The sequence below is a fragment of the Athene noctua genome, chromosome 8 (genome assembly GCF_965140245.1).
Source record: "Athene noctua chromosome 8, bAthNoc1.hap1.1, whole genome shotgun sequence".
Classification (NCBI taxonomy): domain Eukaryota; kingdom Metazoa; phylum Chordata; class Aves; order Strigiformes; family Strigidae; genus Athene; species Athene noctua.
Genome location: NC_134044.1, coordinates 6,604,463 through 6,615,648, shown reverse-complemented (window position 1 = coordinate 6,615,648; position 11,186 = coordinate 6,604,463). Strand labels below are relative to the sequence as shown.

General features: G+C 47.3%; 1 protein-coding gene across 1 annotated transcript; it reads right to left on the bottom strand.

Annotated features, from left to right (window-relative positions):
• Nucleotides 1-6,251: 6,251 nt before the first annotated feature.
• LOC141963400 (G-protein coupled receptor 35-like) lies at nucleotides 6,252-8,618 on the bottom strand. Its single transcript, XM_074912706.1, has 2 exons — nucleotides 8,591-8,618; nucleotides 6,252-7,213 (listed from the first exon to the last, which is right to left on the bottom strand). The coding sequence occupies exon 2, from the start codon at nucleotides 7,185-7,187 to the stop codon at nucleotides 6,252-6,254; it is 936 nt and encodes a 311-aa protein (XP_074768807.1). The 5' UTR covers nucleotides 7,188-7,213; nucleotides 8,591-8,618.
• Nucleotides 8,619-11,186: the final 2,568 nt, after the last annotated feature.

Below are 11,186 nucleotides of genomic sequence, written 5' to 3'. Positions count from 1 at the left end.
GGGCTGTTCTGTTGTAGCTGCGTGTGCTGCACCAGGAAGTTGCATGTCTCCGTCACTCCTCTGACACCAGCAGAAACCTTTATGCCATCAGGGCATTTGCCAGCACTAGGGGGGAGGTTTTAAGAGCACATAAAGAAGCTCTTGTGATTCCTCTCTTTTGTGTATGGTGACTGCTGTGCTGTGCCTTTGTGCAACTGTAAACTAAAGAATCTTGGTCAAGCGCAAAAGTGACGTGTTCTTTTTAGCATCTGGCTTATGAAGCCCTATCTGAAAACAGAAAAGCAATTCCTCCTTTGGTCACTTTTACCAAAAAATTAAAAAATTTAAAAAGTTAAGTAATGTTTCAAGGGAAACTAGAGTAAGATGTGAAGGGTTTGTGTGTTTATGAGGAAGGGAATGTGTTGAAATACCAGTGGAAATAAATCAGCCTGGGGTTCACTGGCAAAAAATAAAGCCAATGTGAATTAATCAAAACTCAGAAATGTGCTGGATTTCATAGCTGGTTTTAGTATTGTCACCTCAAATCTTCCTCACAATGGTCACGTAGATAAGTTGTTATCAGCAGCAGGGTCTGAACCTGGGGTGTGCCTTTAAATGCAAAATCTGGGAAACCCCTTTTGAAATAGTGGTTCTTCTGCTGCGGACTCATTCCATGGGAGACCTTTTTCTTTTCAACTTCATTTTATTTTTTTGAAAACCAGTGGGGGGAAGCTGCCTGGTTAGGACCCCTGTCCCAGGCAGGCAGGTGGTGGGATCCACTTGCCTTTGCTGGGGGAAGGCAGCGGGTGTCCAGGGAGGCAGGTGCCCTGCTGTGGGTAGCCCAGCAGGAGGTGGGCACCTGGATGCAGGGGGCAGTGCATTGCCTCCATGGGAACTTTTTGGCAGGGCCTCTGTTTCCTAGATTGTGCTTTACCTAGTGGGGAAGTTGGTCAAGCTTCTGCCTCTTCTGATACGTCCCTGCTGGCACTGAAACAGCACTTCGGTCCCTGATGTGAGAGGTGAGAACAGAAGAATCTTAAAGACCAAACCAAACCCCAACATGCATACCTGGAGCAGTGCTGTTGTAACTGAGCTCCCCTGTCCCTTCTTCCAGAGCTGGGACTACTGCAGACCACCATCCCTCTAGGAAGCAGGAGGTGAGATCCCCCCATTGCTGCACTCTGCCTACTGGAAATATGAGCTGCTCTCCCCAGTGCAACAAAATCCACCATTTGGGTCCAGCCAGCTCGTAAAGAAAAATTCTAGGTATGTTACAAAAGTCAGATATATATTTTACCATTGCACAGCTTATTGCACCTTTGAAATTTTTCAAAGTTATGTTTCTTTAAAACCAAAATAGAAGCCAACACCCCACCACCCCCCTCTAAAGCTGCTAAACCACTGTGAATATAGTCGTGTCACTTGAGATGAAAACATGTAACCGCAGTGGCAGAGAGTGAAGATCCCAGTGCTGGCAAAGTGGTGGGTGTGCTCCTCCCAGCCACACAGCGCGCCCACCCCGCCCTGGCCCCTGGGTGCCGGGTGGCACTGTGGGTGGTCGGGGGATGCCTGGCAGCTGGGACTGGGAGCCAGCCCCTAAGCATGTCAAATGCCGCTCAAGTCTGATATGGTCGGTGTCCAGATGTGGCAGGAAGTAGCACTGAAGTGATAAAATAAAGGGCTCAATTCTTCATGATTACTCAGTTGCCACTGGGAGAGTAGAAAGGTATTGAACATCAGCTGTGTTCTTCCATTCATCAGAATAATAGCAAGGAAAGGAAGTGAGCAGCAGTAAAAGATCTAATTTACCATTAAATTATAGCTTAAACAAGAATGTCTTCCTTCCTGCCCCAAGATCACTCCTGACCTTCTGCCTGAACTGCCTGCCCTGCCCGTGGTGGCTGGCGAGCAATTGTCCATTGTCACCTCTCTGCTTCAAAACCAGATTAGATTATGCAGTCCCTCCGCCACCTGGAACTCTTTGCAGAATAAATTATTGAATAACCTTTGTGACAGGCAGAAGTGTAAATATGCTAACTGAAGCAGGTCATGAAATAGCTGTGGTGATGTGGAGGAGCTGTGTGACCCACATGGGGTGTGCGTGATGGTTCCTGCCCCTCTGAAATGTGACATCTCTGTGGTGGAGGCATGATGCAGTCTCTGCTGGGGCACTGAGAAAAGCTGTTCCTTCGGTCCCTTGTCAGTGCAACGTGACTTTTGGTGGAAATATGTTTCTGAAGCCCATTTTTGTACAGCAACATAGAGCAAGGGATTAAAGAGTGGCTGTGGCACTAATGGCAAGAGACCTACAGGCTTGGTTTTGCAGTTTTGAGGCTGATAAAAGTCTGACCTGAAACATCTGTGCCAAATTTTAACCGAACTAAAGCAGGAAGCCTGGCTTGAAAGCCAAGGGCCAAAAAGGCAGAAATGTGAAGTGTTCATCTTGGTAGAAGAATGTCAGCAGACAGAAGTGAAACAGGACTTTTGAAGTTAACAAAGCAGCTGGCAGACTGCTGCTGGTGTTTCTGATGGACAGGGTTGCAGATGCTGCAGCCTTTTAGCACCTTTGAGGATGAGGAGTGAGTGGTGTCAGATGTTTTCCCTGTCTGGTGCATGCAGCTCATCCTGTTGGAGTGACTTGGTGATGTTTCTGAGGTCTCATTCAGAAACTGAGAGACATAGGAATGCTTCTATCTCAAGATAATGATAATGAGCCACCCTGATTTTCACATCCCCAGAAGTGCCTTCTTTTTCTGTCTTCAATGAAAGCATCTTTGAAGTATGTCACAGGTTTTTTTGGTGACAGCCTTCACACTTTCCCCCCACACCTGACATTCAGCTGAACTCTCATGTTTCGTCAGCTGCCCTGGTTCAGTACTTGGCGGCAGGGTTCATTTAAAATGTGACATCAACAGCAAATGGAAAGCCCCAAGCAAGAAAACTGGCATGAGACGTTACCAGACCTCTGTGAGAAACAACATGAAAGTTAAAAGGAGGCTTGAATGTGCTCCTACTCTGTGTGTATGTGTCCTGCCTGTGCAGCCACATCCAGTGACCTGCAGCAGCCCCACTTGTGCTTTCAAGTGACCTGTTTTTGTAACAAGTGCTTGTGAAGGGTATCAAACTGTCTGTGTCCAGCTCTGTCGTCAGTTCATAGAATTAGAATTAATATAATGTAGGAGATGCTAGCACAAGATGTTTGTGCCTGCATGTGTCCTGCAGCTGCTGGGTGGGCAGTGTGGCCTGATGAGGGCAAGATGCAGTCATGTATGGTGGGAGATGCTGCCTCAGCCAGCCTTGGAGGTGTAGGTTCCTGCCCTCCTCACACCTGTATCCTCATCACTTGAAAAGGGCAAGGTTGATGTTGTCCAGACATGGCTCCAGAGAAATCTGGGAATTCTGAAAGACAGAGTGCTTCCTATGCTAGGAAGGTTAAGTTGCACATATTTGAAGGCTTGGTGGATGTGTTGAGATAACTAGTTTTTTTCAGCAAGATGAAAGCAAGCCAGGCAAGGCCTGCTCCACATTAAGCAGCTGCTCCTGGGCAGTCATTAGGAGTGGCAGTGGTCCTGCTCAGAGCTGCTGTGGAGGCTGGCTGTGGCAGTGAGGACCATCCCTACACTCCTTGCCCAGCACCATCCTGCACTGGCACAACCCAACTGTCCCCTCCACAGCCCCTCCAAGGCTTCCTCCCTCTCCAAACCTCAGTAAGCACCTGAGGACTCACTGCTGTGCAGAGGTCTTGATGTGAGGTTTCTGTGAGGAAGTTTGGCCAACTTGGGCCAGGCATTCATGGTAGGTATTTCTGGGCAAATGGCAGCTAGAGGAAGGGGTGTTACTTGGAGTGAGACAGCTTAGCAGAATCTGCTCGGAAATGCGTTGTTTGTAGGCTGCTTTGTATCTCCTCCACCCATTTAATTAGTGGTTTACTGGAAGAGAAGTATTTTTTCCTGTGTATCTAAAATAGCAGTTTAGTTCTTGCAGAGCTTTTGCCTCTGAAGAGATTGCACCCATGCTGGTGAGACTGGAGGTGTAGAAAAAAACACACTGGCAAACAGGCTATCTCTTAAATCACTGCAGTCTCAGCACACAAATCCCATGCTGGAGAGGAAATCTTAAAGTTATGTTTAACCTTATTGGGGAACAGTCCATCAAATTAAAGTCATAAAGGGTGTATATGTTACTATAGTGATGCAGGAGACCCATCAGCACACAGGGCTGGGGAAGGCAAAGTGAGAGTCCTGCTGCACTGAGCTGAGCAGTGTGAAATCACTGCCAGGGCCACGCCATGCAGCACCTTGGATTGAGCCAGGAGGAGATCATAGACTCATAGCATGCTTTGAGTTGGAAGGAACCTTAAAGATCCTCCAGTCCCACCCCCCTGCCATGGTCAGGGACACCTTCCACTAGCCCAGGTTGCCCAAAGCCCCGTCCAACCTGGCCTTGAACACTGCCAGGGAGGGGGCAGCCACAGCTTCTCTGGGCAACCTGTGCCAGGGCCTCACCACCCTCACAGGGAAGAATTTCTTCCTTACATCTAATCTAAATACACTCTCTTTCAGTTTAAAGCCATTACCCCTTTTTCTATCACTACATACCCTTGTAAAAAGTCCCTCTCTGCATGCACAACCCCGTTTGTGGCTGTTTTGATCTTTTCAAAGAAAATGTACAGGTAGGAAAGAGGAGAAACCAATCTCCTTAAAAGGTCTTTTTTGGAGCCAGAGCCTTTCCTACTCCCCCTCCACATTGTGCAGTGAGTGAAGGTGAGATCCTGCTTTCAGATTTTGGTGATGACAGAGAAGATATCCCCATTTCTACCTGAATCTCTGACAAGCATGGTGAGAAGCCTGCAGTCCCTCGGGAGGTTGTCAGAGCTTTGCTATTGTCCCATGCAGGTGGCGTGGGCTTTTCTGAGCAGTGACGCAGCCACTGCCTGGGTGGACAGAGGGCTCTGCTCACAATTGTCTGCAGCAGGGTCTTTCCTTGAGGGGTTTCTTCCATTTGGCATGTGCCTTGAGTAAGAGGAGATAAAAATGCTGAGCTGGGCATGGGGGCTGTAAAGCTGCTTAGGTGGTGGTGGGGTTTGGCCCAGCATGTGCAGGTGGAAGGAAGTCCAGCCTGGGGTTGGGGGTATGAGTGGAGGTGTGTGCCTGGTGATGTCCCATCCAGGGACATGTGGCCCAGGGCTAGTTAGTGGTTTTACTTACTTAGCTGTTTGTGGTTAAGTGTGTTGCAGGGGGCATGCGCTGCTCTGCCTTTGAAAATCTGAGGCTCAACTGCAGCTCGTACCCCCTGCCCCTCACTCGGACAGTGGGGACGAGATGAGCTGCCCCACTTGGGGACAGACAGCAGAGCCGGTCCCGTACCACCCAAATCCCTCCACCTTTTTCATTTAGCTCATTATGAGACTAAGCTCTGTGCCAGTAACATGACTTTATTTATGTTGGTTTCTTTGGAACAGCTTGCTGCAGCTTTCTTTTGACAGTCCTTTACTAGAATTGAAGGTTGAATAGACCCCTAATACAGAGTCCTTATTCCCACTGCCTTGCCCCAACTCTTTGGATAGTAGTTTTAATGCCATTTGACTCAAATATTTTTGATGTAAAGTTTTTCTCCAGAACAAGCAATAGCAATTTCTTCTGACCTTCTATTGCAGTTGCTGTCCATTTTGTAGCTGTTATGTCTTACGAATGGTGCTGTAAAGTTGTCTAAAGTGGGCAAAATCTGCCTTTGCTATGGTGATTGTGCATTATGACCAACTAAAACCCAAAAGGTTTATAGCTTATTAAAACACCTTTATTCCTTTTTCTGCAGTGGTTTCACTTTGTCTTCTCTTGTTTGTTGGGTTTGTTTGTTTTTTGTTTTTTTTTTTTTTTTTTTTTTTAAATGTTGGAATAACAGCTATAGCTGCATAAAAACTGATCCAATGGGGGGGCAAGGGACAAACCATCCCCATCCCCCTTCTTTACTGATGGCTGTACTTGGTTTGGGTTTTCTGGGAAAATGGAAGACAGTATTTGCAGAGGAAAGCTATAATTTTACTCAAATTTGCATACGTGGAGAATTATCAGTGGCAACCTAGATCATTACATCAGGATCTGGACTGCTGTGGTTGTCTGAATCAGGGCTAATTTTCATGTGTCTGAACCCTTTCCATCTGCAGAAAGTCCCTCCATTCCACTCACACAAAAAGAAAGTGTGAAAGCCTCTTTCTGAGTCCCAGTTAAACTTGAACATAGCAAGTATAAAATGTGTGCTGCATGTGTTTTGCACTAATGTGTTATGCATGGGAGCTGAATTTCAGGTTCTTCACTGGCTTCGGATTTGGACTTCGCTAGCTTGGGAGATGCTTCCTTAAATTCCTTGCTGACAAAGTAGTAACAAATAGCATCCAGGCAGCAGTTTGTGTTTGCGAGGACCGAGGCGAGGTGAACAAAATTATTAACCCTCTGTATTGCAGAGCAGTTGGAGCTGGTGGAGTCCATTATAAAGCGAAGGAGATGCCCAAGGTAAAGAGGTAAAAAGCATACGATGAACACAGCCATGTTTGCGGACACAATGTAGACGGCCTTCCTCACTGACTTTTCCTTGTGAGAGTTTTCATTCTTCTTTCTCATGAGTTCTGCAATGACTTGTATGGAGCAATAACTCAAGATGATCAGTGGCATGAAAAACCCTACAATAATAGCACACAGTGTGATCACTGAGGGCTTAACGGAAGATTTTTCAAAGCAAAGTTCATCTTGTTCTCTGTCCTCTAACTTTTTAATGATGGACATCATGCAGATGACAACTATCCAAAGAAATCCAGAGGCAAAAGCTGCCTTCAGCGGCGACCTCAGCACCTTGGCTTTGAAAGGGTACTTGATTGCAAGGTACCTATCAGCTGCTATGACAGTGATGATACCGATGCTCATTAAGCGGTTTATGAAATAGCCACCTTCCAGAGCCAGGCACCATCTACCTACCTTCAGCTGACGGAACTGGGACAAAGTTTTAAAAGGCAAAGTAAAGAGCAGCAAGCAGTCAGCCACAGCCAGGTTTACCATGTAAACTCTGGTTTCTGTCCATTTGCCAAGTTTGCAGCAGAACACCCACAGCGCCAACACGTTCAGCAAAATGCCCAAAAGCAAAACCGGGATGTAAACACACAGCTGGACAAGTGGAAAGCTTTCATAGGCTGTGATATTGCAGCTGCTGAGGTTCATTTCTGGAATATTAAGAGGCACGATTCCTGCAAAAGCAGATTAAACCATGAGAAGCTGGACTCTTGACTGAATTGGTGATTAATTCAAATAGTTTAGGGCTTTACAAACAGTGAAAATCAGATCATGGAGATCACTCTGCAGAGCAGAGCTGGCTGTAGGGTACCTAGTGAGAAGGGGAGGGAGTGGGACATGAGCCTGATCAGTTGTGGAGGAGAGAAAAGAGCAGGTTCTCACTGAGTCCCATGTGGAAGATGTCTTGTGGAGGGCTGCAAGGGAAAGTGCTTGGGTCTCTGTTTTAGGCCAGACTCAGATCAGGCAGCAACAGGTATCTTGTAGCTAGGAGTTATATGAGCTGTTACAACCATCTCTTAATGGAAAGGGGGTGCCTAATCCCAGCTCTCATCTCTTCCTTATAGTGATGCTCAGGAGAAGCCAGCAAGCATCCTCACAGCTCAAAATGTCCTGGGAGATGTGCAGCAAATGGACAGCTGTCCTCTCCTCCAGTCCTGAGCTCTCTCTGAATCACTTCTCATTAGTGATAAGAGCAATGAGTACATCTCTCACTAGTTTTAGCTGCCATTGAATCCTGTACTCAGTGGTAGCATTTAGAGGTGTGCAGCAAGAATCTGAGTACTGGGGTCTGCATATGCTGCCTTTCAAGGATTGTGAAAGCTGGTCTTTTTCTCAGAAGTATTAGAGCAATCTGCCACAATTCCAGGACAAAAAAACCCACCAATGTCATAGCAAGAAATATGATCAGCAGCCATGTGAAATTGAGAGATGAACTCTATCTGGTGTGGTGGGTGGTTTTATCACCCTAGATCTAAGGGCAGTATTGCTGTTTGCCCTCCTGCTTTGGAGGAGTTAATGCAGGAGTATATTCCAGGTGCAGCTGTTCATGGACAGAAAAGACCAGGGAGGTCTGAGATGTCTTTGGATTTTCCCTGCAAGGGGAACATGGCTCCATGTGTGCAGGTTCCTGCAGCTTGAAAGCATCCTGGGCAACCCAAATCATAGGGCAGTGCTGCAACATCTGCAGCTCTCGGCTAACTTTGAAAGTCATGCTGCTGAGGAATCATGCCAGGAGACCCCTTGGGAGGTGAGGGAATGTGCTACAGCCGATACGTGCAGCAGCTCTGCTTTGGACATGAGGAATGATGTAGGGGTAGATCTTAACAGACAATGGGGACATCTAGCAAAGGCTGGGACAACCCTTAAGCATCTAAAACATGTCTAATGTGGCCAGTATCAAAACAAGCCTTTGAAAATACACAGGCTCCAGCCCTCTCTCAGTTTCTCCACCACCATTTTGGTGTCCTGCCATGGCTGGGGAAAGACAGCACCTTGCAGAGCTCAAATAACCAGGTCAGCAAATAGCCAGAAGGAATTACCTGCTTGCTCGCAGTCCTTGGAGAGAGTGAATGTTCCTCCAGACCAGCGGCGGTGTGATGTGCAGGCACGATGGGTGCTCTGAGCAGCGTTCCTGGCACATGACCACCAAGGTGTCCTTCAATGACCATTTGCCAGTGGCTGTGACAACAGCAACACTGGTGGAGGAATCACCTCTGCCCCTCCTCAATGCATTTTGTCGGGTTTGAGCTTCCTCTACCACCGCTGGCATGGCTCGTAACACCCCCTGTTGACCGAGGAGCCTGCAATAGCCCTGCAGCCTGGTGGAATGCTCATCTGCCATGTGGCCCTGCAGCAGTTCCTCCAGTGATGGAATGGCTGTGGGTTTTCCCTTTGATTTACTTCCCGGTGCCTGCTGTCTCAGTGGGCAACGGCCGCTGACCTTCCTCTCCCAGCAGGCTGTGTGTGTTGCTTGGAGGGTCCCCGTGTCCCTGGGGGGTCCCAAGGCCTTTGCTCTGCCACTTCTGCTGGGGCTGGAGCAGGGACTGTCACCTGCTGTCACACTGCTGAGCCCCAAGACAGAGCAGCCCCAGCAGGCCCCCGGTCCCAATCACAGAGCTGTTGGAGAAGGGAGGGCTGTGGTTTGCAGTTTTGTGATTACTATAGCTGGGTTTCACTCTGATTCATGGCATTTCTCTTGTCTTCCATAGTGCTCAGCAGCCAGCAATTCTGAGAAAGCGTGGCATCGTGACCCTGTGACCTGATAACTCTGTGACTGCTCTGTGGTTGCAGGTGCCTGCTGGCCGGGGGTTCCTCCTTGGCTGTCCATTGCAACCCATTCACAGGAAGAGTTCAGACAAATTGATCAACAAGCTCAAGGGGCCCACTGTTAGTACCCTGAATTGCTGTCTTGGCAAACACATTTCCCCTTCCCACTTTCCAGGTCATCTTAGAGCAGCTTCAGGAGTATTTCTGCCTTGTCTGCCTACACATTACAAACCAGCTTTTGAGATTAATTCCTTGCCAGTGTATAGTCAATATAGAGCTTTGCTTAAATACTTCTCCTGATTTTCCAGGGACTGTGTTTGCCTTTCTTGGCTGCTTCTTGGCGGATGCTTATAAGTAGTTGCTGACCTATTAGTACACCCAGCTTCTTGATCCCCAGACACCATACTTTTCATATCATGGTCCTTGTTAGTATTTTCATTTTCAAAGTCATTCAGATATTACACTGTGATAATTTCACCACTGTACAGAAAACACTTCACTTTGTGTCATCCTCAGGTGTTGTCCACACACTCCTATTGTCTATGTCAAAGCAATCACTACTGGTATTAAACATGAGCAGTCAAAATCAAGCCTGGAGGGAGTTCAGCTTGTAGCATCTCTCCAGTGTGGTGCTTCCCATCCACAGCTTGGTGTTGTGGTTGCCAGATGAGGGCAGCTATGTCTCCCATCAGCCTGGTGAGGGTTCAAAGGAGGGACAAACGGTGTCACCAGGCACAAAGCAGCTCGTTGTGATCAGCAGGTTCACCAGGGTATGTCAGAGCAACTCAACATCAGCTACCAGTAGGCAAAGTTATGCTGAAGTGTTTTCTGTGGAGAACTTACGTGGCTCCTGATGTGGTGGTCCCTGTCTGATTCCTGGACACTGCTTGGGTCAGGATCCTCATGCTTCTCTTCGCTCCACCTCAGCTCCTCATGAGCCACCCTCTAGGCTCATGCAGATGCTGATGACCCCGTTCTTCCATCCACTTGCAGGCTTTAGCACTTCTGCCGTGGACCAATAATGCTCACTTGGTATTTTCCCCTGCCTCTGCAGTTCTCAGCCTGTCTCAGCCCCATGAGTGCTGTCACCATGTGGTGCAGTGCAGGTGACACTTGTGCTGTTTTCTGGCTTCCTTGCTGGCAGCTCCCTGGCATGGTAGTCCAGGGGCCTACAGCACCGCTGAGTACAGGTGCCTGTACAAAGTGCATTACTGCTCACAGCATGCTCCAAAGGACCTTTTACTGACATCAGTGTCTACTACACCTTGGCTGGAAAAGTGATTTTCTCAGTGAAAGGAGCCAGTGAGGCAAAATACTCCTGTAAGGTGAAGCGCCACTTAACTTTTGCCTTTTTTTTTTTTTTTTGTCCCATTTAATGTTATTCAAAAGTGTTGTGAAACTGCATATTTTTCAGATCTGAGCATAGCAGAACTGTTACTGGCCAGACTCTTCACTTTGTTTCCCCATCCTAGAGAAGGGGCTGTGTTTGGTGGTTTCTGTCCCCTGATCCTATTTTGGCTGACATATTTAAAAGCTTTGGTGCTGGTGTGAGATTTCATGTGCTAATTCCTTTAAAATTCAGGATTTCTTGAGTTTCTTGTCCTTACTGAAAGCTGTGGCAAAGTAATTAGGTAGTTTTCAGGACATACCTGGACAACTTTGTTGTTTTTATCAACAGCAGTACAGGGTGATCTCACTTCTTTTCTTGTGATTTGTAGATAGATTTTTGCTATCTAAGGGAAGAATTTGCTAAAACCGTTTGATCTTTACACTTATTGATCTCTAAAACTTATTTCTGTTCTGCACAATCAATCAATTTTCCTTCCATTGTAAGCTCTGCCTGATGTCCTCTTTCTCAGCCAAAGAAATCTTTTTCATGAA

Excerpts from the sequence above, each read along its gene's own strand:
- LOC141963400 (XM_074912706.1), bottom strand. The coding sequence starts at position 7,187 with ATGAACCTCAGCAGCTGCAATATCACAGCCTATGAAAGCTTTCCACTT.